The sequence below is a fragment of the Rhododendron vialii genome, chromosome 1a (genome assembly GCF_030253575.1).
Source record: "Rhododendron vialii isolate Sample 1 chromosome 1a, ASM3025357v1".
NCBI lineage: Eukaryota > Viridiplantae > Streptophyta > Magnoliopsida > Ericales > Ericaceae > Rhododendron > Rhododendron vialii.
The window spans coordinates 10,164,291-10,191,035 of NC_080557.1; the positions used below are offsets into that span (position 1 = coordinate 10,164,291).

The window sequence follows — 26,745 nt, forward strand, 5'->3', positions numbered from 1 at the left end:
TCTCAATTTCCTAGACCACAATAAGTACTATATGAGATAAATGTTTCTATTCAAAATTTTCAAAACTTCACAGAACTCCTACTTTACTGGATCGCTGCATCGCAAAACTAAGCTAAAACTAGTAGGATTAACATAGATAAAAGTTTTAGGATTGTCAGAAGATTCACAACAGAGTTTATACCATGTGTAAGTTATAATTACGGAAAAAAAATACCCTAAGTACCGCAAAGTTATATACTAGATTACAAACAGTATTCACGACAATAAAGCTGTTTCCTAATTCAGAAGTCATGAAATGCAAGAGCATCAACAGCTCATACCTGACATTGCGATCGATGTTTGCTAGTTTCTTCTAGCCACTGCGTCCGCAACCGTTCTCAATCTTATAACCTTCTTAGGCAATTTTCTTTCAGCAAGTTTGACAAAGAATCTAGGTCTACCAATTAAGAACATGAGAGATCCTAGAAAGAGTCCCAATGTCATTCCACACCCGTACCCTATCACCACAATTTTCCAAGTAAATCCATCAAAATCTGAATCATCTTCCTCATGTTGTAACACCGGTTGCAATGGAAACCTGCATGATCGTGAGTCCCCGGCATATGAACTATTCTCAAATGTATCAAATTGGTTACCCGTGGGTATGGGTCCATCGAGACAGTTCCACGAAACGTTCAAGATTTCAAGAAATAGTAAACTTGTTAATTGGCTTGGAATTCTCCCAGTGAGGTGGTTAGAAGAGATGTCTAATGATTCAATATTCTTCAAGTCCCCCAAAGATGCTGGAATATGGCCTGTAAGACTATTATGAGAAAAATTAAGCAGTATGAGGGAATTGAGCTTTCCAATGGCACTTGGAATCTCTCAACTGAAATTGTTGGATGAAAAGTCGATTGTTGTGACGAAAATTAAAAATTGCCCCAATTCACGCTCACACCCCTTCAGTGTCACTATGAGAGAATCATGATAATAACTTCTCTCCCAACTCATGTATTGTTTGCTCGGCATAATTTTGTTCTTCATAGCTTGGAAATTTTCGAAGTACCTCCTTGGCAAATGGCCAGTGAACTCATTGTAGGAGAGGTCAACAATTCGAAGCTTTGGAAAGGAAAATTTACTCATCAAAGTGTTTATGGGACCATGAAATTGGTTGGATCGAACGGCAAGAACCTGCAACTCAGGAAGAGTTTCCAACCAATATGGAAATGTGTCATTAATCTTGTTGTTTCCAATGTTTAGAAACTCCAAGCTCGTACAATTTGTCAAAGATCTTGGAAGTGGTCCTTCAAAATGATTTTCACTCAAATCGAGACTTCGTAATTCGTTGGACTTTGCAAATGCCAAGGGAAGGATTCCCTTAAATCCATTAGAGTGCAGATTTAACACCTTGAGAATACTACTAAAATTTCCCAAACATTGTGGAACCGCACCGCTCAATTTGTTGTGAGACAAATCAAGAATCTCAAGGGAACTTGCATTGCAAATCAATGAAGGAATCTCTCCACTAAGACTGTTGTTTGAGATGAAAAAGTATCGTACGAGCGGGGGTGGAATGGGAAGTGGTCCTTCAAGCAAATTGGAACGCAGATCAAGAGTATCTAATTTCTCCCAAGGAAGTTGCTTTATGCCTCTTAAAAAGTTGTGTGAAAGATTCAAATGCTCCATTGAAGCCTTTCCGACAAACCCAACCCAATTTGGAATCTGTCCATGAATTTTGTTTTGTGAAAGATCTAGTTCTTCAAGATTCTTTGAGGCTCTTAAGAAATAAGGGAACACCTCAATGTTGCAAGAGGACATACGAAAAATCCTAAGGTTGGGAAGGGTATTGTTGACATTGCTTCTAGCGACCACCGAAAGATTAGTGTTGGAAAGAGAAAGGCCCTCAATATTTTTTGGTATTTGCAGATCCACAACACCGCTCAGATCATTTGATGCAAGATCGAGCTCAGTCAAATTTACAAGAGTTGAAATTGACTGTGGAATGGGGCCACAAAGTTTATTGTCACTCAAGTCAATGGAGTACAATGGTAAATGATGCTGGAATTCAGGAATTTGACCAGTTAAATGATTGAAACTCAAGTCTATATATAGCAATGACGGAAGAGTAAACAAAGATGGAGGTATTACCCCATTGAGAGAGTTGCGATATAGGTAGAGATATTGTAGGTTTTGAAGACCACTTAAATTGAAGGGGATGGGACCCGTGAGCTGATTACTATATATACATAAAACAACAAGGGGCTTCAAGTTTGCAACCCAGAGTGGAAACCCACTAGTGAAATTGTTATCATCCAGAGCTAAATACTCCAGGTTTGTGAGCTCAGCAAGAACGGGAATTCTACCTTGGAAGTTGTTGGCGGAAAGATCTAACTCATTAAGTTGATTGAGATTTGAGAGAGTAGATGGGACTTCACCGGTAAAACCATTTTCCGCTAAAGCTAGTACACGGATCTGCGTAAGGTTCCCTAGAGATTTAGGAATGGAACCTCGTAATTTGCAATATCTAACCAACAAGTAATTCAAAGACTTGAGATAACCAATTGAGTCAGGTAGTTTTCCAGATAAACCCGTCCAGGTGAGATCCAAGAATTTCAAAGACTTGAGATAGCCAATTGAATCAGGTAAACCAGAAGATATATTTACCCTAGAAAGGGCGAGTTCTTGTAATTGGGTCAGGTTTTTCAGGAGAATTTCAAAATGGAGGGGTTCAAGTCTCAATTGAGAAATAGAAAGATCAAGTGAAATCAATTTGGACATGTGGGAGATTTTAGATGGGATAGAACCTGATAAAGCAGAATTGGATAGGTTTAGATGTGTCAATCTTGCAAAGCTGCCAAACACATATGAAATGCGAGAGCCGTTGAAGTCATTGTAAGCCAGATTAAGCCGTTGCAAGTGAGAGAGTCGGGAAAGGCTGCTATTGGAATGGATTTTGCCATAAAGCCGGCTACAACTGAGATCAAGCCCAACCACATGACCGGTCAACCCATCACACGTGACCCCATCCCAATTGCAACAATCAGTTGCATTCTCATCCCAAGACAGGGTCTTTGGATAAGAAGGAACACCAGAAAAATATTGATCATCACATTCGGAAGAACCGCTGCTGTTTATTGTAAACATATGCTTAAATTGCAGTAGTGCAGACCTCTGGTCACGACGACACAAATGGTATGCAGAAGAAGAAAAAGACTGGAGAGATGATGAGGAAAAAGCAAGCAGATATTGCGAGAAACAGAGAAGGAATAGAAATAGCCAAGGTAATGCACCCATCCTTCGTCAAAATGAAGAAGAAACAACAGATTGAGAAAAAGAGGAAAGATGAGCACTGGCTTTGGGTGATTATGGCATTGAGGGGAGTAGTACTCTAGCTTGCCCTTTAGAAGGAGAATACTGAATGCATAAGCAAATACTCCCTCATTGACTCAAGACTTTCAAGTCAAGTCAATATTAATTTGGAAGCCTCCTGGCCGTGGAAAAAGTTGTTTGCGTCAATTCCATCAGGGATCAAGCTCCTCTCTATACTCTATCCCTCCATACTCCTCCAAACTCTCAATTTTTTTATTTCATCTCGAACCCAAAACTATGATCTGAACTATTCACCTCGTAGAACACGCAAAGAACTATACATCTACAAAACAGTAGTATGATTGGATATTTATAGACGCATAAACACATGGAAAATTGTCATGCAAAATGAAACGGTAAATATGTTCCTTACAATTTTCATAATTAAAGGTAATACTTTTCATATATCTCTCAAAATTTGATTATACTTATCGTTTTGTACTCTTATAGTTCCATGCATGTTCTACGATGTGAACAGTTCGGATCATAATTTTTCTCTGGAAGGAAGTACACGTGGTAGTATCATGTGTTAGTGATTGGTAATTACTGTATACCGTAACTTAGATTCTCTATAGTCTATTGATTCAAGTATAGTGGCTGTCCATGTCAGGTTTGGTTCTTTCCTGACGATTAGTCTATGTTTTAGTGGTTGTCATGTCTATTACTCCCTTCGCCTCTAGTACACAAATAGATAATTTAATAAATAATGTATTTTTGGCGAAAAGATTTCAAATTTATCTACAAACTAAAAGGACTCAATATTATCTACTAACTTCTAGAAAAAAGTTTCCATTTATTTTTTTATCAAAATGCATTATATAGAAATGTGTTTTGCACAGCGGCAAACTTAAATAGTACTCTTTCCGTCAATATTAATTGCTTGTTAGATAACTCTCTCTTTTTATGATAATCAATTGTTCAGGTAAACACTTCATAGTTTCCAATCAAATTTTGATGATCCGAGTCGCTCAATGTGATCAGAACGTGATTTTAAGGGTACTCGCAAGAAATCAGCAAAAAAAATGACCGGGAAGGGCTTGATCCGAACAGTTTCGAACAGTTTTTTATTGAACGGTCATTTTTTTTGTCTCGGTCATTTTTTTTGCTGATTTCTCGCGGGTACCCTTAAAATCACATTCTGATCACATTGAGCGGCTCGGATCATCAAAATTTGATCGGGAACTATGAGGTGTTTTTTTAAGTATTTTTTTGAGTGTCCTTGGAACCGCTCTGATATATATATATATATATATAAAATTTCACAATCCATTTTCCTCTGTAAAAAAGTGTAACATTGTCTACCATATTGCTTATTATGGGGAATGGGGGGTGATCTATTCCAGCGCTTTTTTTGGGTCATTGGTAAATGTCCGGTCAATTCTAGCGCTTTTTTTGAGCCGTTGGGAAATGGTCAGTCTATTCCAGTGCTTTTGCTTAGGTCATTGGGAAAGTCCCATTCTAGCAGTGGCTAGAAATAGTGCGGGTGTAGATCTCCTATTGTAGTGCTCTTTCGAGCCATGCGTAGAAAAAGCGTTAGGAGATCTCAAATTTCTTGTAGTGATGTAAGTAAATATTCTACCCAATTCTAGTAAAAGTTTAGAGAAAATAACTTAAAATCCTGTACCAAAATGTCAGGAAAATATTAGGCCAAAGGGGCCGAAAATGCATGATATAGAATAAGTACAATATTTGTAAGTTTAAGTCTACCCCAAATACCACGGTATGCATTTTTCTCCTCTTTTTTTTTTTTTACAAAAGTGAGATGTACGGCATTGATAAAGCCCAATGGCACTTACACAACGGAATTCATTACAGATAATTTAGACAAAACCAAACTAATCATCTAACTGATACATAATGAAAAAGAACGAGGCGATGGATGTCTTTCATCCCCAACCCAGGCATCGCCTGACATACCTTCTGCTGAGCGAAAAATTCATATATCATATAGCAGTCTTAAAATTCATATATATATATATATATATATATTCTCAGAAAATAAAGGCCACAAAAGTAAGACAATAAGGAAGTATATATATTTTTTCCCCTTCGTGGAAGGAGAGGATTGCATACCGTGGTGTTTGGGGTGGACGTTTAGACTTCCAATTTAACTTCTATGTCATGCATTTAGGGCCCCTTGGGCTAACTTTAATTTTCTTATTTTTTGGCACAGTATTTTTTGTTGTTATATCTTATTTTTTTACTAGATTTGGGTCAATTTTTACATTACATGCATATGACCGTTTGTTTCGAAAGAGAAGAATTGAAAAAGTTTAAAAGTCCATAGGATCAATGACAGCCTTCCTCGATTATAACTTTTCTGATTATAACTTTCATCAAGACAAACAATAAGATGTAATACATCTAAGTTTAGTATAAAAATTAAGAGAAACCAACCAAAAATACTGTGCCAAAATGTCACGAAAAATTTAGGCCTCGTATTTCCTCTATTCGATATATACACTTAACCACATACCCCATTATTTCCTCTACTTGGTATTTTTTGATGATTTCTATGCTCTGGGAAATGCTTCAATACAATCATTGTATGGTATCTTGTTGCAAATTTTGTATATTTGATGGAAGTGGATAAAAATAGGGGGAAATTACCGGCTGGTCCTATTTTTTTGTTGTCATTCCTTGCGGACCCGTTTTGTAAGAGTATCTCGTCCGGCCCCTTTTTAATGTTGCTTTTATAATTTTGCCCTCATTTTAATATTTTTGTTCTACTGGATCACTTCGTTTGTTGATGACGGCTGGCTCTAGATCACTTCATTTACAACGGCTCTCAAGGAGGAGCGACGGCGATTGAAATGGTGATCGAACAAAATATTTTATAATCCAAGCAGTGGTGAGCAAATTATAATCATTGAGTTGTGATTCAAATTATTATTGTTGATAATCAGTTCTGCTGATGATCCTGTTATATCTCATGTTGGAAGTCCTAGTGGATCTCAAGTTGGAAGTTGGTGGATGGAAAGTTTTAAGTTGGATGTCCTCATGGATCTCAAGTTCAAAGTCCTGGTCGGTGAATTCTGTTTTTAGGAGTGAATTATGGGCATGTGAATTTTATTTTTAGGGGGGTGAATTCTTTTTTTAGAGGGTGTGAATTCTATCAGCATATGAATTCTGCTTTTAGGGGGTGTGAATTGTGTGGCATTTGAATTCTATCAAATATGGGTGAATTCTGTTTTTAGGGAGTGTGAATTTTGTCAAATATGCACTACAAGAAAAATAAAAATTAGTGACGAAAAAGTGGCGATGAAATTTAATTTTGTCACTAAATGAGTATATTTGGCGACGAAAAAATAAATTCGTCACTATTTTGATAACTTTCGTGACGAAATAATTTCGTCACCAATTATGCCTGTTTAGCGACGAAAAAAATATTTCGTCACTAAAGGTACCCATTTGGCGATAAAATACATTTTTCGTCACCGAAAACTTAAAAAATGTGACAAAATTATTTTTTGTCGCCAAAGATAATCATTTGGTGACAAAAAATATATTTCGTCGCCAAATGTGAGCAATTTAGTAACGAAATATTTTTTTCGTCACCAAATGCTTAACTTTGGTGACGAAAAATAATTTCGTCACTATTTTAACGCTTTCAACGACAAAAAATATATTTCGTTGTCAAATGGGTACATTTCGTGACGAAATTTATGAATTGCGCTTTGTCACTAAATGTATTTCGAACATAACTCTTTACTAAAATCTCCGATTGAGATAATTCAAATTGAGTTTGAACAATAACTCAATTGCCTACAACTTTTATGTTTATCAAAATTGATAATTTTAATGTTTAAAGGTCCAAAATTACATTCGAAATATATGTTCATGTTAAACATATGTGTTATATATTAGATATTTCAAATATTTACTGAAAAGTGTGTGTAGTGCAGTTGGTTGGAGCTTGCGCGAAAAATTCAAGGAACTCGGGTTCGAAACCCAGCAGGAGCAAGAAAGATGGATTTCTTTTCCCATATGAAAACATCTTTCGCAACGAAAAATTTCATCACCGATTTCTTATATTAGTGACAAAAAATTTCGTCACCAATGTGACCCATTGGTGACGAATTTTTTCGTCGTCAAAAAGCACAATAAGTGAGGAAAAAAATTTCGTCACCAATTATTCACTTTTTGGTGACGAAATATTTCGTCATCAAAAGGCACTATAGTTGACGAAAAATATATTTCGTCACCAGGTAGGGATCCTCAACAACCTTTAGTCGACAAATTTTTTTTCGTCACCTATATTATTTGTGACGAAAAACATGCAATTTGTGACGATTTTCATTCGTCACCTAATTGAATTTTTCTTGTAGTGATGGGGGGGTTTTACGGGATGTGAATTCTGTCAAATACAGAATTCTATCAACAACGGGCAAAATGGTGTAGGTATATCCGTTTCTTTATTTCTTTTTATTTATCACAAGAGTTAGAAGAATACAAATATGTTAAAGGAACAAATAATTAACTAAATTAACAATCCACATTCAGGAAAATATATAATTAATATTTGCTTTTATCAAGATCAACCTCCTAACCCTGTGGGCAAAAGAAAATGCTTAAAAAAGTGAAAATAGTCGAATGCAAAAAATTCAGTGTAAAAAAGATGACATCTGAGACACTTTTACAGGAAAGGTTCGAGATTCAAAAATTTTCATGTCCACATGTCTGATATTCTTACCTGAAAAAATAACCATGAGATGAATATGTTCAATTCCATACAAATTTATGAGCAACTTCTTTGATGATAGAAAAAATCGCAGTTCACAATCACACGGAGATCTTCGCTCACTGTTTGTTCGCATTTGTAGCTATGTGATCTGTTTCGCTGTGTTTTTTTTTTCTGTTTTTGATGCAAAGGGCGGATGCCTTGCTGTTGGGCTGTTTAAGCATACATATTAGAGAGTGTAGAAGAGCTTGCACCAGAGCTCAAGCACTTGATTTGGCAGTTATACTAGTAACTAGCTGGACTAGATGATCATAAGAATCCAATAACAGCAGCCTAACCATCTCTAGTCAACCACATTATTATATGTTTTTTTTCTTAAATAAGATGACACAAGGTCCAATCTACTCCAAACTTCCTGTACACAGGAACCCCCTGTTTTTTCGGCAAATTAATTTTCACTTCTCATACATTATGAAGCTTCTTCCTTTTTCCAGGAAACTGCAGACCAACACTGCCTCAGCATGCCCTATAATGGAAGTAAATTCGACCTTTTGCATCTCCTCAAAACTAAAATAAATGGAAAAAGGATTGGGATAAAATAAAAATAGCTTTGTGATAATTGATCAGTACTAGTACTAATGATTAGTGTGCAGAGTCTACTTGATTTTACTGAAGTAAGGTATTCAGTGCCTCCACCGCCTGAAAATTGTTGTATATACAAAATGATAACGAGAAAAAAAGAAAAAAAGCAGAAGTGAAGGGAAGGGAATCATATCCATAAAGATATTACCAAAACAAAGAGAATTGCCTATGTGGCAATAGGCGATAGCAAAAACATGAAGGGTCATCTCGGACCAGACAATTCAACTGGGCGGAGGTTGGAAGTCGAATCAGCAACGATCCAATTAGCAGTTGCGTGTAAGGTATTGCTAAACTCTAGGCGGAACACCTCCTCTTTCTGCCATGCTTCCCACCTCTCTGCCAAGCCATCACCTTCGAGCATTCTGACAACTTCTGACATCTTGGGACGTTCGTTAGGGGATTCCTGTGTGCAAAGCAATACCATCTGGATAAGTTCTTCCACCTCTTCATGGACATAATTACCCTGCATATCCGGGTCAACTAGCATTTCGAACTTCTTTTCGTTCAGAAGTCCTTTTACCTGATTAATCATAATATGTCCAAATTGTTATCTCCCACACACAAAATACACACCACACTCATGCAGATATACTAGCAGAATACATGCTTAATACAAGCACACAAATTTTAACTGCTCTCAAATGCACCTCCAAGATGGTTGAAAACTTGAAATCAACCATTGGGTTAAAAAAAATGCCTTTTCCCATAGGAAGGAGAGAACCATCTATCATATAGTTTCCCACTTAGAGAAAGCCGCACAATAAATAAAATGGTTCGAGCGGGGAAATAGGTATCATTGCCACCTAATTATCATACCACCTACAGAAGATCAAGGAAGAGTGAGAGAACACAAGGTAGCCTTATAACTTCGATTCTTTCTAGTAGTTCATTATGATAAACTTATGAGGGTATGAATGACTTTTCAGCCTTCTAAACTTTGGAGGCCGGGTTTAGGACTCCTCTTTATAATGGGATTTACTCCTTGAGCTCCTACTTAGAAGATGAAAATCACTCTGCTGAAGTGTTGACTCTGCAAAAGAAGAAATCATTAGCAACACTCGGGCTGGTGTTGGCAGCCAGAAATGCCTTCCGATAGCGAAGTAAGTTTCCAGTCATGGACAAACAGTGGACTAGAGGCACTAGTTCGAGAACTCTCAAAGGCAATAGAACAGTAGAATTGCTTATATGATTTCCGATACCTCCCTTGTGTGCATACTTCTGGTACTTATAGGCGAAGTTTGGCCAACTACCCCCGATTACCAGACCCATCCGTGGTTAAGTGCCATCATGGCAATCTTTATCAAGAGATCTTTGCGCATGGGCCTCACTTAACAATGCGGCTACCTACTTGCCCCATTCATATAACCATTGACGGGACGTTTGATAATCACCTCGGAGATGCATGTTCATGACTCCTCTCGGAAGTGATTAGCAGGGGTTACTTTCAACCTTCTGTTGAACGAGAATCCTCCTGCCAAACCTTGAACCTCCTCAAACAACGTCCGGGCCTAAGGTTACTTTCATCAGAAACCTTGTTCGTAGGTTAAGTGTTGGCTATAATTTATCTTTCATGTCGTTTGTTGGCAACTAAAAAGTTTCTCCCAATGTAGTAGCCTATTGTGGAGGCCGGGTTTGGGACTCCCTTTTTATGATGGGATTTACTTCTTGAGCTCGTGCTTTGAAGATCAGAACCTCTATGCTGACCTGTTGACTCTGCAAAACAAGAGGTCGTTAGCGACACTCCAGCTGATGTTGGCAGCCTAAAATGCCCTCCACAATCAAGTTAGTTTTCACTCAAGGGCAAACAATGGACTACAGGCACTAGTCTGAGAACTCTTAAAGTAAGAAGATGTAGCGGTAGAATTGCTTACAGTACTCACAGTATATGATTTCCAATATCGTTGGTGTGTGTATACTTCTGGTAGTTTTAGTCGAAGTTAAGCCGCTACCCCCGGTTACCAGACCCCTCACTGTGGTTAAGTGCCATCATTGCAATCTTTATCAAAAGTTCTCAGCTCATGGGTCTGACTTGCACATGCGGATACCTACATGCCTCAATCATCTGATGACTGACGGGACGTTTGACAATCATTTCGGAGATGCATATGCGTGATTCCTCACGGAAGTAATATCAGTGGTTACTACGGACCTTCTGCTAAACAAGAATACTCCCGTCTAAACCTTCAACCTCCTCGGACAACATCCGAGATCCCTAACCTGAATGTTGTGACAATACTGATGGCCTGAGAACATAGTCCTCTCCTCATGTTTGACAATGTCCGAGGTGAACTTTGGCCGAGCTTGAGGTCGGAATTGAGGATCTCAATACCTGGTGTACCTTGGTCGTTGACCGAACCTGAGGTCAGAGTTGACTTTCTTGACTTTATTTGACCTATCTGAATAAATTTTTCTTCTTCCTACTTATTGTTAATTAATTCGTCTCTGTATTTTGTTGAAGAAGTAAAATTGCTTTGGGCGCATGAGACACACTCTCTATTATTTTCTTGAAGAAGTTGGTTACACTCTGTCCTGGATCACAAGGGGTTATGGTGCTAGCTTTTTAATTGAACAGGAGTATGTCAGTTTTTGCGCTAACCACAAAGGGTCTGTTTGTTTGACTGGGTCAGTCAGACACGTAATCCCGAAAGTGTGCATTTACAATACAATGTGTATGTGGTACCAATAATCCGATTACTACGAATTGGAAGGGATAATATAACCCATCAGATTATATATCCATTAATGTTAGTCCCAACAAACAAACGGCAAAGGGGATAAGAGTTAGTTAACCATAGAATTGATGCCGTTAAAGGTAAGAACAAGCCTCATCCAAAGATATTAGGACTTGTTTTAAGAGGTACTGCAAAATTGAACACGACTAAACCCTATGTTTTCAAGAATTTAAAAAACATGAAATCGCCCTGTAAATCCTGTTGTCACAAATTGCCATTTTAGTGCTGAGTTCCATAGCATTTTGTAGTATGAACTCAAAACTATCACAAGAAGGTGGCTATCTTAAGTAATATACTAACGATATACAAACAGATTCGGAAATCTGAGGGGAAAAGTGCTTACCAGATCGAGCAACATGACATCATGATCACCGAGCCGAGCAAGATCAAAAGCGCTCTGTCCAGTGATGAGTTCAAGAAGCATGACCCCGTAACCAAAGACATCAGTTTTCTCTGAAGACTTTCCAGTGGAGAGATACTCAGGGGCAATATGACCCATTGTGCCACGTACAGCTGTGGTAACATGAGTATCCTTGTAATCCATTAGTTTAGCCAACCCAAAGTCTCCAACAACTGCTTCAAACTCCTCATCCAACAATATATTTGCAACTTTGACATCACGATGAATGATCTTGGGGTCACAATGATCGTGCAAATACGCAAGGCCTCTTGCGGCTCCCAACGCAATGTGCTTTCTTCTCGGCCAATCAAGTGGGGCTTGCGAATCGGGTCGCTCTTAAGAAAATGTGCCGATTAGGTCATGATAGCATTTAAAGAGACTAATTAAGCAGGGCAGCAAACAGGTTCTAAACTCTTTTCTTTATTTCAAAATTGAAACATTTGAACAAACATTGAAAATATTAGCAAGCTTTGACAAACTCGTATGGAGAACTTCCTGTGAATAAAATAACATGTCAGGTTTATTTTTTCAACAAAAAATGGTATTTAAATTTAACAATAAAAACTGAAGTTTATTAATCACTTGGCTTCAAATTGGCAATACACGCAAATGATGCAAATTGTATCCTATTACCTGAAAATTTTACTCCATCTTGATAAATTTCGTTGGTCCATTATTTCGTTTATGGTTGTCCCATAATGGAAGTCCATTTCAAAGATCAAAATTTGAGAGAAATCCTCTTTTGCCCCTGAAATCTTTTGGGAGTAAACCACTACAAGGAATCAAATGTATCATGAAGGATAGTATCAGAAGGTTGTAGTTTTCAAATTGACCTAATTATGTTTCATACGAGGTTTGATTCCTGAAATAGGCACACTAATAGCACCTCTGAATCATGATATATAAATAACACTTCCATTAGTCAAAAAGGGATAGAAAAGAAACCATTCTGCTGGCATCAATTTTTTTATTTATGTTTCAAGCTGCAATCGTTATGTTTTCTTAAAAGGTCGTCCCTAAATATACCTACAACTAGTACCTCTTAGCCAGGAAGGCATATACATGATCCCGTTATGTTGGCATCAGATTTATGTTTGCATTTCAGAATTTCAAAATTTGCACAAACCTTAAAAATGATGGCAAGTTTTGACAAACTCATCTGGGGAATTAAGTATGATGGTAAAAATTGAAGTTCAAAAATCAATTGGCATCAAACTAGAAATTCCAACTCAAAACAAAGAAGATTGCATAAATATTACTCCAGTTGATACCTATTGCCAAAGGTTAGGTCTGTCTCCAATACTCCCCTGCCCATACCCCCAATGATTGGGACTACATGGGTTCTGTTGTTGTTATAGTTGCTACCTTATACAAATAACAAAAGAAAGGATATGAAGATGATAGCCAACAAGTAGTACCTCTTAAACATGATGCGACACTTCCGTTAGCCATATAGGGATAGACAAGAACCCGTTCGGTTGATGTCATGCAATATCCACGAAGGCGTAGAAGATTTCGATGATCAGCCATGCTGATCAATTCTACTTCAGTTTGAAATTGCAGCTCCCGACCATGAGTATGCTCCTCTTTTAGTCTTTTTACTGCCACAAGAGAGCCATCAGCCAATCGTCCTTTGTAGACCTTACCGGATCCACCCCTACCTATAATATTTTTGTTATTAAAATAGTTTGTCGCAATTTGTAGTTCAGGCAGGGAAAATCTCTTGAGCTGTTCTAGATGAACATCCAGATCCTCTTCAGCTGCAAAGTGAAGTAATAGCTTTGTAGGACAGTGAAAAAAATGTGAGAAGAGAAAGAAATGAGAATATTACTTGTTTGCACAATGGTGAGAAACGAACAGTAATTTTGGATTTCCTATAGGTCCATGTTATTTCTCACCAAATCACACCTCACGCGATAGTATGAATAAAGGAGGTGAGAAATGGTGAGCAATGAAGAGTATTGGTGGATTTTTATAGGTCATCATTTTGTCTCACAAAATCTCACAATTTTTGGTGAGTACCCCAACCCTTTTTCACCATTTCTCACCACTTGGTGAGATGAGGAGATAAACCCTGATCCTGCATTTTCTCACCATTTCTCATCCTTCAAACTAGCTGTAAATGCTTTATGTACAACCCCGTAACTACAACATAATGATGCATTTAAGACATTTTGTTCTAGGCTGACTAACCAGGTATATCGAAGAAATGATCTGGTAGTTTCCTTTGTCGCCAATAATAGAGTGCGATTACAAGGGCAGCAAACAGTAAGGCAATTCCAGCAGCAACTCCAGCAATGGCTCCAGCAGTATTGCCTACTGTAACAACATTTGAAGATTGCCGGTATGTTACATTTCAATGATTTTAACTCTCCATGTGCTAAATAGATATTTCACGAGTCTCTACTCTGTAATCTGAAGGAAGCTATCATTGAAACATACCCAATCCATATGGAGTTCAACACATTCATTTGAGCAAAGAAAAGTACCGATGGAGATTACCCTAGTTAAAACAAACTGGTACTACTTGTGCATCACGGGATTCAATTCAGATGAACGTAGTTTTTTCCAGTTGATTTTAGATATGTACATGCATATGAAGCTTTGTCATCCTTAAATTACTGAAGAGCGAAAATCTTCTTTCGGGTGGGAAAAAATTTCTAGTCTCCACTATCGGTAAAACATAACACTTGGATCACAACAAACGACGGTGCACTTACGGCACAAACAAGAGGAACAAATTCCGAAACCCTAGCTCTAATACTACGTTAAAGCATCCAACCCAAAAACAATTGGTAATAAGTGGAGAGGCCACCCAGACTCATATACTAGTTTTTGAAGGAGATAATTAACCGATGTGGAACAATTTTCAACACTCCACATCATGTGCAACCCCCGACTCACACGTTCAGAGGTCAACAAAGGATCCGAAATACGCGGATCACAACGAAAAAATGTACAACTATGGCACAAACAATGGAAAAAAACCTCCGAAAACCTAACTCTGATGTGGCCGCTTTTTAACAATACAAGACACAATACACAGATACTACACAACACAAATACGGGAACATGTGATTTTGCAAAAAACTAGGATGCGGATATGTTGAGGGATACATTAAGTACGTATATAAGTAAATATATTTGTATACATAAACACAATAATAAAAAAAATCCCAAATTAAAGATAAAAAGCCCAATGGAAAAATGAGAATAGCGGATTGTGTTTGCATCGTTAGGCTATTTGATATGGGTTTTAAATTTGGTTCATATCTCAAATAGTACATTGTTACTCCATTTCAAGTTTTAAAATTTACATAATAACCCAAACGTGTCCGACACGTGACCGATATGTGTTGGTACATGTCGGAGCATGTCCGACTAAAAATAATAATTAAATATTCGGACACGTGTAATTTCACTTGTCACTCAAGAAAAATAATTAAATATTCTGACACATAATTTCACGTGTTGGACACGTGTCGGGAAGGAACATATCCTTGTACAACAAGTGTCCGACACGGATACGAAAGGCCCGTAGACGTGTCCATGGTTCTTAGACTGGGATTACTAAATGGTTGTTTGATAGATCACTGTATTCCACATGGAAGTACACCTGTCCAAACTTATGGGAAAAGAGAGATAGTAAACGTACCCAATACTGGATAAGGAATTCAATTCAAATGAATTTTGTTTTTTGCAGTTGCTTTCAGATATGTAAATGCACGAGAAGCTTTGTCATCCTTGAATTTATAGAAACTTAAAAAAGAAAGACTGCAAAGCTGGAGAAATTAAAACCCAGCCAAGTGATATTTGAAAAACCAAAATTTGGGAAACAATATCAAATTTAACGATAGGCAAGCGTCAGAGACACATAAAATTCTCCACTAGTAAAAAAAAATAAGGATAATAGCAACTGTGAATGTAAACGTAACTGTAACAAACCTCGAGAAGTGGATTGTAGTGAGGTTGGTGACTGTATTGCCTTAGGATCGCCGCATGCATTCGACAATGGAGGTCCGCATAACTCCTTGTTGTTGATGTAAGAAGCATGCGAAAATGTATTGAATTGTTTGCCTCGAGGTATAGGCCCCGTTAGACGATTCTTCGAAAGGTTAAGAGCTCCAAGATAGAGTGAATTTGTTAGTTGTTGGGGAATCTCCCCAGTGAGCTTGTTTGATGAGAGGTCTAACCATTGAAGCTCCGTCAAATTACCAAGTGACTTGGGTATATAACCAGTAAGGTTGTTGTGTGATAAGTTGAGTCCTCGAATTGTATTTAGCCCACCGATGATCCCAGGAATCTCCCCCTGGAACTTGTTCCTTGATAAATCAATGGCGGTGAAAATTTTAAGTATTTTTTTCAGTTCAATGGTCGATCCTTTGATCACTATAGACACAGAATCATAATAAGGATTTACAAAACCATTAGTTTGCATGTACCCCAAATCAAAATTCTCATCAAAATTCATCATCGCTTGGAAACTTTTGAAGTACTTTATGGGCAATGGACCAGTGAAATGATTGTTTGACATATCAACAACTCGCAACATGGGGAAGGGAAATTTGGTCTCAGAAGTCAGGATGGATCCATAGAATTTGTTAGATCGCAAGATTAGGACTTGCAAGTTCTGTAAATTTCCCAACCAATGTGGAAATTTGTCAACGTACTTGTTTCTTCCGAGATCTAGCACTTCCAGGTTTGTACAATTAACCAGAGACTTTGGTATTGGCCCTTCAAACCCATTGCTATTAAGATTGACAGTTTTCAAGTGATTTCTCATGGAAAATGAATCATGAATGGTTCCAGAGAAGTTATTCTTTTGTAGTTCGAGCATAATGAGATATTCGCTGAATCTATTTGGTTCAGGAATGGTGCCAGAAAATCTATTAGAAGAAAGTATCAGGTGGGTAAGCTTTTGCAGTTCAAAAGTTGAATTTGGAACCGTACCATGTAGGTCATTATAGCTCAAATCAATAATCCCCAACGAAGCAGACTGAAACTCAAGTGTACGACCAATCAGTTTGTTATAGCTGAGATCTATGTACCCGAGTGCGGGTAATTCAAAGACCCAAGATGGTATTGTACCGTTAATCAAGTTTTGGTAGATGCTCAAAAAGCATAGCTTTGGAGGTACAATTACTTGTGAAGGAAGAGGACCAGTGAGACTATTAATTGACACATCTAAGATGAAAAGTTCTGTCAAGTTTGCATCCCATGAAAAGAAGGGACCAGTGAAATTATTGTCTGAAAGGTATAAGTAAGAGAGATTTCTAAGGTTCGAAATTGAAGATGGGAGGATACCACTGAAATTATTGGATTGGAGCTCTAAAATACTGATTTGTGTAAGGTTCCAGAGAGAAGTAGGAAGGGACCCATGAAAATGGCAAGTAGAGAGTGACAATACCTCCAATGACTTCAGATTAGCAATTGAGTCGGGCAATTCTCCAGAAAAATCTGTGTGTGAGAGAATTAAGATCGAGAGAGGATAGCTCAAATTCATGAAATCGGGTAAATAACCCGTGAGAGCATCATTGTACCCCACATCCAGCACCTGTAGATGAGGTAAATGAAAGATTCCGCTAGGGAATTTTCCATGTAATCCTGAGTAGCGGAGATGGAGGGTTCTTAAAGAAGTCAAATTGAGCAAAAAATTTGGAACCACTGAAGAAGACATGTTTACATCGCCAAGATCAAGATGTCTTAACTTGGATAAATTTTGAATGAGTAACTCGAACCCGCCTTCTTCCAATCTCAAGTCATAATTGAAAGAGAGATCAAGCGACTCTAGTTTGTTAAGGAAGGAGACTCCAGTTGGGACTTTGCCCGAAAAACCACACACAGAGAGATTGAGGTGTGTCAATTCGGTGAACCGAGTGAATTCAGGTGAGATGGGAGACATGGAAAAATCATTGTAAGCGAGGTTGAGGTTTTGAAGGTGGGGAAAGGAGAAGAAGAGGCTGCTATTAGGGTGGATGATACCTTTGAGCCAGCTGCAGCTGAGGTCGAGTCCAATTACTTGACCCGTCGTGTTGTCACAATCGACCCCATCCCACGAACAACAATCAGAACCCTTTTTCCAAGACTCCATCTTTGGATAATAAGCATCACCACATCGAGAAGCAGATTGAATGAAGGAAAAATTTCGTTTAAATTGCAATAGCACAGAGGTCTGTTGTTGAGTGCAGAGTTGGGCATGTAAGCATGTGAGTTGACAAAGGAAGAGAAAGAAGAAAAGGCATACTTGTTCACAGCCCATCTTTCCTCTTGAACACTGAAAAAATATGAGTTTACCAATTGAGGACAAGTATGGTTCAAAAATTGAGGACAAGTACTTGAAATGTTTTATATATAAGCATCTGCTGGAAACTAAATTAAATAACATGACTGCTATTTTCTACCAGCGCTTAGGGTGCGTTTGCAATATTTTCAGTTTTTTGTTTTTAAGAAATTAAAAGTAGAATTAGGTTTAAGGGGTGTGTACACCCTTTTAAGGGGTGTGTATTGTAGACTTTCCCTATGTTTTTATATAAAAGCTCTTGTAGTACGTTCACCTATAATCTTGTGTACTAAACGAGCCGATCGTTTTGGAGCAAAGCTTTAGAGTCTTGAGCTTGGCTTGTTTTTGCTATACAAGCCTAAAACTAGAGCTTGAGCTTAGCTCAATTACTAAACAAGCCGAGCCTCAAGCTCGAGGTAGCTCGGTTTGTTTGCATCCCAACAAAGGGTAACAAAAAAAAAATTTGCACCGAAAGTGTTGCAACATTGGTAATTAGTTTTTTGACACTATATCAAGTCAAATGGCTTCTGCAATGCTATATGCATACGGGGAGTCGGGAGAGAGAGAGAACCTCAGGGGACTCGAACAGGACTCGAAGAGAGGGATGTCGGTGGAAATTCTGGAGGAATAAGTGGCGGGTTTGGTCATCTGGTTCTTTATGACCAAATGCGATCGTGATTTCGATCGAGTAATTTCTCCCTGACCATGGCATGGACGCTTTGAAGGCTATTAATTTACTGGCAAATGCTTCCCCTTCAACTCCAGTCCACCGCAGAATAGAAGAGAGAGAGAGAGAGAGAGAGAGAGACAGAGAGAGAGGAGGGTGGGATTAAAACCTTTTTTGTCGTGAACTTTTTTTTTATTGATGTAGATTACGAGGAGGCCTAATTTCATTGATCAATTAGACCAATCGAAATCTCGGAAGCCGAAACGCTGCTTAATTGCAAATTACCTAATTAAGCAAATTTCGGACAAGGATCGGGCCCAAACTTTGTGGGCTAACTTATTTTAGCGTTGCTTTTCACCCTAATTCCTTTGTTTAGGCTTTCAATTTAGGTTTTTTGTCATTTTGGAAAAGTTTTGTTTTGTTAATAACTCTTAATCCGAAATTCCTTTTTATTTGGTTCTTTTTGGAAACGTCCTGTATTTCTTTTCCGTTTTCAATTTTAGCAAAAGCTTCAAATTTTTGGACACTTTATTTTCCGACTTTATTTTTAGAATTTCTAGGGTTTCGGGCCTATATAATGGTTTGTAACCTAATGTTATGCAACTTTTGATCAATATTATTTTGACTTTGTCGCTTTCTCCAGTGGACTCTAGTTTATCATTCGTTCGATTAGTACGCAACTAATCTCTTTGTTAATTCCGCTTCGTCAATTATATTTTTTTTGTTTTAACTTTTTTCCAGATGAACGTACAATGAAATGTAAAAAATTTATCCAAGTCTAATAAAATTTAAGCGAAAACAATCAAAAATACTGTGCCAAAATGTTAGGTAGAGAAATTAGGCCAAAGGGCTCCACCCCCAAGCACCGGTATGCATTTCTCTCCTTCCATGTGGAAAAAAAAAATTTATACATCTATCTTGTCTAGATGCCATTCTGTGTCCTAGCTAGTTTATCAATTCAAAAGTTAAGGATATGCGGTACTTACCAATCACAACAAACATGGAATACCACATGTGGTCAGTTCAAGAGCAAAATTATGATCCGAATCGTTCATCTCGTAGATTGTATGGTTAAACTATAGAATATATATATTTACCGTTTATTTTGCATGACAATTTTTCATGTGTCTACTCGTCTATAAACATCAAATCACACTAATATTTTGTAAACTCATACTCCTTCCGTCCCTATTTAATTGTCCACTACGATTTTTCGTGCATTTTTAACAATTAAATAAGGACATAGGGAGTATATTTTTACATCTTCTATCAGGGGAATAGTTCAAATCATAGTAAATTTGGACTCGAGATATGGTTAAAAATTGGGAGTTTGAAAGAGTACGGAGGAATGGAATATGGAGGGGAGCATACACGATCCCTCCCTGGTGGAATTGTCGAAAATTTCTTTATTCGTGGCCGTAAGTTTTCCACATAGACTTGACTTGGAAGTCTGAGTCAATGAGGGGTATTGCCAGAGCAACTTCCACCAATGCCATAATCGAGAGATTTTTCAATGCCGAGAAGGTATATTTCATGTGGTACCCGCTTGGCACATTCAAGCCGTCCGATATATTTTTGGATAGCTCGGATTGAAATCCTCCCTCTCTTCTTATCCCAACATTTTCTCTCTCATTTTTTCTCTCCAAATTTGAGCCATCCAAAAACGAAATGGAAGGCTCGGATACGTGAACGGGGTCCACTCGGCACTGAAATTTTTTTCTCCATAATCACTCTAATCCACTGGTCATCTTTTCTCTTCTTCTCGAACATGTTACAGTATTTCTTTTCATTTTAACAAATAATGGGGGGCATTAACTTGGCTATTTCAAATCCTTCACCACAACAATTTGTAATCAAACACCATAAAAATCGTAAGTCAGACCACAAAAATTCGACAACTTTTGCGCCAATATTTTCTGACTTGTGCCTTTTTGGAACCACAGAATTTGTTAGTTGGACCGTCAACATTTATGAATTAAACTACCAAAATTTAGAAATTGGAGTACATAAATTTACATGGAGGGCCACAAAAGTTCAAGGCAAATTTACTTTGTTTTAACCGTAAAAATCTCATTACATGAGTCTTTAAAATTCATATGTCAGAACATTTCAAAAATATCTAATTAATGAGTATTAAATGCTATTATTGGTGAAAAGATTTAAATCAAAAGGTGTGTCCATTCAGTTTAAATGAATAGACATGACCAAACCAATTAAATCTATAACTATTATGGTTAAACCATATGTGGCTTAATTTGTGGAATTTGATTGAGGGGAGAGATAGTTCCCATAAAAATAGGATATGATTTGATTTGATTTATCCATTCAAATCTCTCCCCTCTCTGTAACCCATGACACACCGTTGGATTAGCTTGGAAAGCTAAGGGCCCTTGGATTTATGTAGTACATAAGATTCAAAAATCGAGCTATCTTATTAGCTTGTAAAGCTAAGAGCCTTTGGATTTATGTAGTGCATAAGATTCAAAAACCGAGCTATTTTATTTTATAGATAACACATGCACTTTTCTTACTACCACAGCTATCGGTTCGTAATTAATTTCATGGAATCTCCTACCATAAACACTACAAATTAAATCTTATAAAAAGCAAAAGGTAGAAAAAAATTCACAGTGAGAATGTGGATGGGAAAAACATATTGTCAGATCACATGGACCACTTCTACTGAAATTAACCCTTTGGGGCCTGAATTTTCGGGTCTCTTGACCTACTCTTTTGGCTGTTCTCTCTTAATTTTATTAGATTTAGGTGAAATATGTGGATTAACCGTTCGTAGAAGAGAATGGAAAAGTAAAAGAATGTAGACGAAAGTTGAAAAAGGTTCTCAAGACGATAAAGACCTAAAATACAGTCTTTGGGTGTCTTAAGCATCATGGTATATATTGACATATTTTGAACTTCGCTGGATATTCATACACTTTTTTGATTCCCCTTGTCGAAGTAATGCTGTGATAAGTGAATTATGCCGAAAAGGCAAAGCAGAAAAAAAAGATAACCAAAAGTTCAAATTATACCGACTATATATCTTATACCACAAATTAAGTTAGAAAAGAAAGACTTCGACTTGGAAATCTGAATCACTAGCCTGGCCTTTTAAGTCAAAAAATGTGTATGAGCGAAGACCACAAATCAGTGTACGAACGAAGACCTGGCCTTTTAAGTAAAAAAATGTGCAGTTTCATAACCATGTTTTGATTGAATGAACGTCGACCCATCTTGCAAGCAAGCAAATGATGGTCCATGGGGCCTCTTCGTGGTTGGTTGCTCGATCGTCTCCATTTCCCTTGGGTTGTTTGTGTTTTTGGATCTCATGGATCATTAGCTTGGTTGTGGGTTTTGATTGTGCATGGTTGTTCTCTTTAGGTTTGCTCTCTTGCGGGGTTAGTTAGGTTTTGATGGTTTTAATCTTTTTTATTTTGCAAAAGATTACGTTGTTTTTCTTCTTTTTTTCTTTTTCTCCTGCCGAGCTCAGTTCCTCTCCAATTTTAGAAAAATTTAAGCTAGTTCAGTCTTAGCAATTTCAGTTCCATTTTGGGCTGATTTTAATAAATTCTTATTTTTCAGAGCTTGTAGAGAAATCTGATTATGTGAAAAAATAAAGTTAATGGGATAGTAATAAGAATATAATCTCGGAAGACTTAAATAATTATCCTCAAACCCCAATGAACTTATGTTTCCATCCCGTTGACTTTTTGGGATTATATTTTCATCCTTGAATTTGAATATTCCCAATACTACCCTTTTTCATTATTTATGTGATATACTGATACCATAGATAGGGAATGAATTTTGGGATGATATCTTAAAATTATGGGTCCTATCCGTTATTATAGGGATAGAATTTATTGCCGTGAATTGCTCTTACATAAATACACCACAAACCCTTCCCAACAACCACCTACTCCGGCAACAAATTCATCCTCCTCCCCCTTGATTATTTTTTTTGATCATGTCCTCTCTCCCTTGATTCTCTTCCACTATTCTCCTCTCCACAATCAATTCCAGGGGAATGTTTTCATGATCACAACTCGCCCTCGTCACCAGAATCGTCGCCTTTAACCACAACGCCATCCAATTTGTTGCCGGTGTCCACCTCATCTCCAACTTCTTCAAGTCCAAACTCTCCTTCCTCCAATTTGAAGTTCTTGACATTTCCCAATTTCAAAAAAAAAAAAAATGAAAAAATCAATTGTGTGGTAAGTCATACTCCAGTATTAGGCCTTATGATCATAGAAGAGAGACTTTTGCTGTATTTTAGGTTTCATTCGTCAAAATTATGATGAAAGGTCCTTTAAGAATTGCGTTATTACTAAATGAGATTTGGTTTCTCCACTTAAGAATCTTGTATCCGCCAATGGTATTAAGAATTCAATCGTTAATGAATGAAAAAAAGATACTCCCTCCGTCCCTTATTTATAGTCCGGTATTCCATTTTGGGCTGTCCCTTAATAAGTGTCCATTTTGTAAAGTTAGTGGGTAAAAGTTGGTAAATTGTCTATTTTATCCCTAAAAGTAGATTCTATTTTAAAAAGTAAGTGAGTAAAAGTGTAATGATGATGGGTAAGTAAGGAAAGTGGAGGAAAAAGTTGATGTGAAAGGTATAATGATGATGTCTTTTTAATAAGTTGGAATTACGAAGCAAGACACTTAAAAAGGGACGGAGGGAGTACAATATAAATCTTAAGGTGTTTTTGTAGTGTGTTGAATCACATGAGGAACCCATTCCCTCTCAATATATTTTGATTATTCAATCAAGCAGAAAGAATTAAGTTGGGAAAGAATTTAGGTATGAGTTTGTCTTTCCAAAATAAAAAAGAAAAAATTCTGGAATAGTCTCTCTAGTTTGCATTTTGTCTCAATTCTGTCCCTCTACGAGCAAAAGGTCAATTTCGCCCATGAGTTCCTCTAGTTCTACTAACAGCGTTAGGGAGAGGGACCAAATTGAGACAAAATATAAATTATAGGCTAAAAATGGCATAATTAATAGGAAAATGATTTTGCCACTCCTTTTTTTGTTAACGCCACTCCCTTGCAAGTGTATTTTTGGTGCAAAAATACACTTGCAGGGGAGTGGCGTTAACAAAAAAGGGAGTGGCAAAATCAGCAGCCAATTAATACTAGAGAAACAAATTCGAGACTTCATGGGAACTAGAGGGACTATTTTTAATATTAACCCAAAAAGAAAAAAGAAAAAGGTGACTGAAGCTAATGTTCAAAAAGGAAAAGGGGGATTCAAAAAAGAAAAAGCAGATTAAAGTTGATGTTAAAAAAAGGAAAAAGGAGACTAAATAAGTCGAGGGTGGTTTGTCCATGTCGTTTATGAACTTTTGCACTATTACTTTGTGGTCATGTAGCGTAGACACGGCTTATTTATAAATAAAAAAAACTTTAATAGTTCAATAAACAAGAGTTATTTATCGGGTATAGCTGACATGTTATATACTATCTGAAGGTGGGATTGGTTCTCTAAAGAACAGCTTATGTTTACTTCTAGCTAAGGACACTAAAATTGGTTCCATATATAAAAAAGCCCCTTTAAAAGTCGAATTTGTGTATATATGGAATTAAAAAACTGATCAAACTAAAGTTGATGTTCAAAAAAGAAAAAAAAGTGACAGAAGTTGATGATCAAAAAAGAAAAAAAGGGATTCAAAAAAGAAAAAAGGAGACTAAAGGTTGATGTTCAAAAAAGAAGGGAATTGATATTCACACTCCCTTCTTTTTTTTTTTGTCTTTTAGCAAAAAAAAAAATACATACACTTTCAATACTAAAAAAAAAGAGTTATAAAAAATGAGGGTATTTCAAATATAAAAAAATGAGGGTATTTCAAAAACTTTACTAGTTCAATAAACAAGAGTTATTTGTTGGGTGTAGCTAAAATATTATGTTCATTTTTCAAGGACTCTCATTATTTTGAAAACAAAATTTACAGAAATTGTATATATCTGAAGGTGTGATTGGTTCTCTAAAGATCCGTTAACGTTCAACTAAATTGACACCTTGAGTTGTTCAAAAACTAAATGGTCCTTGACATTATTTTTACTCATGCCTTGGCTTATCTTCCAATGTGAAAGATTAACCGAATTTACTTGGAAATCAGACTCGGATCCCCTATCTAACTTCCCCCTGTCCTACCTCTCTGTCCCACCCTCCTGCATGTGTTTCATGGCCATGTTTTAGTTGAGTCGACGACCCGTCATGCAAGCAAGCACATGTTGTTCCATTGGACCTCTCGTTTGCATTATTATCACAAGAATAACATGTCCACCATATAGTTGCTGTTAATATTTTGGTAAATGATATTGGCACTTCAAAAATTGATGCAGACACTCCAAAACTAGTGTAATTTCAAAGCCACTTTCATTTGTTTTTTTGAGTGTCTCCATCAATTTTTGGAATGTCAATATCATTTTCCAACATTTTTTCTCATTTCTCTCTTATGTTCTATTGGTTGCATTCTCGTCTGAGTCGTCTAACTTTACTCTCAATCTTTCTCCCCTCCTCTAAATAGTTTTAGCTTTTAAATTTTTTTTTACTTTTTGGCAATCGTATTGAACACGAACATCAAACATTAGAAACCAAAGGCAGGATAACTTTAGTGATATCTAAGATTATGGTCACACTCTCCCGCACAGACACGCTGAAAGACCTGCCAATTTCAGTTGAAAACACATTTGCTTTATTCAAATCTCTGAGATTTAGATCTTTCGGAGTTCCCCTTTTTCAAAATTATTTTTGAAAATTTTGAAAAGAGAGATGTATGATTTGAAAGTATTGAGGTAGAATGGAAGGTCACAAAGAGGAATCCAATACCTCATGACTAGTCACTACCTGTTCGATAAAATGCCGCAGTGCAAACAATTCATGAACCTTTAGAATCATCCCATAGAAGAAGCAGATATTCATATACTTACTCCTCATTTAGTCTCCTCTTTAATTTCATAATCTCCATCGTTCATAACTGCCATTAATATCTAAAACGAGTTTAACAATATTCAGGTTGACTGGAGGAGGACCACAAAGAATTGGAAAACAAAATCAAATACTGCAGAGGTGACAATTACTGAGGTAGGCTTTGGTACTTCATTCAACATTCATTCCGTTCAATTTTTGTGGGTAATGTTCGATTTCAAGTTTTTTACGTATTAGTTAGACATTACCTAGTTATACTTCGTGTAATTCATTTCTAATGGCTGATTTTCTGAGAAGTAGATTGATGTGAAGAAGGTTGAGGACTTGAGGTTGTTCATTTGTTCAATCAACACTCCTTTGATGACGATTGCCTCAGAATCTCCGTCACAGCTTTGCCCCATATATTTCAAGTCCATTTTAGTTCGATACCCAGCCCTCATTGCTTTGAAAGTGAACTCATTGCAAGAGAGAGGTCTATATGATTCGATGTTTAGGAAAGCGAACTTTAGTCATCCGAGGGCATATTGGGTAGTAATGCTATTAGTGATCTAACTCATCCATTTATAGATGTAATATTGTAACTTGAACCGGGAATTAATGAAGTAGTTTTAGGTTAGGTGGACTTGTAACGACGCACTTGACCGTCTGGTCCGTCTCTTAGATGGTGGTAGTTTCTAGCACTAGTGGGAAAAAAATTCCACCTAAATGAAGATCACGACTACTGAATGCATGTTTTCAACCGTTTGAAGGATCCATCTTGTAGTACTAGGTTATATTTTTTCGAGGAGCTAGCCCTGAGCTATTAGCTTATATGAACCTTTCAATATGAAGTATCTAACTGAATTTCTTACGTTTTTTCAAAAAAGAGTGAAACCAGAAGCAGAAGCAAATACTTTTTCTCATGTCATGTGTCGTTCCATGTTATGCCATGTGTGGATCCATGTGTTGTATAACATGGAACCACAAAGGGCATAACTGAAAACCACAAGAGGCATAATCGAAAACAACAAGTGGCATAACCGAAACCACAAAAGGCACACAAAGGCATAACAGAGACACCGTAA

At 37.1% G+C, this 26,745-nt stretch overlaps 2 protein-coding genes across 3 annotated transcripts; both read right to left on the minus strand.

The window, feature by feature from the left end:
* Positions 1-342: 342 nt before the first annotated feature.
* Positions 343-3,123, minus strand: LOC131327821 (receptor-like protein 6). The gene is made up of 2 exons (XM_058360953.1): positions 1,046-3,123; positions 343-802 (listed from the first exon to the last, which is right to left on the minus strand). Exons 1-2 carry the CDS (start codon positions 3,121-3,123, stop codon positions 343-345), a joined length of 2,538 nt encoding a protein of 845 aa, XP_058216936.1.
* A 5,548-nt stretch (positions 3,124-8,671) lies between these two features.
* LOC131300935 (receptor-like protein 9DC3) lies at positions 8,672-18,872 on the minus strand. 2 transcript variants are annotated; one of them, XM_058326999.1, is made up of 6 exons: positions 18,655-18,869; positions 15,749-18,077; positions 13,997-14,122; positions 13,222-13,563; positions 11,747-12,138; positions 8,672-9,191 (listed from the first exon to the last, which is right to left on the minus strand). In XM_058326999.1, exons 1-6 carry the CDS (start codon positions 18,793-18,795, stop codon positions 8,874-8,876), a joined length of 3,648 nt encoding a protein of 1,215 aa, XP_058182982.1. In that variant the 5' UTR covers positions 18,796-18,869; the 3' UTR covers positions 8,672-8,873. The 2 variants fall into 2 exon arrangements, with proteins under 2 accessions (XP_058182982.1, XP_058182990.1); XM_058327007.1 differs by lacking the exon at positions 8,672-9,191 and having other exon boundaries at positions 12,000-12,665; positions 18,655-18,872.
* Between the last annotated feature and the right edge of the window lie 7,873 nt (positions 18,873-26,745).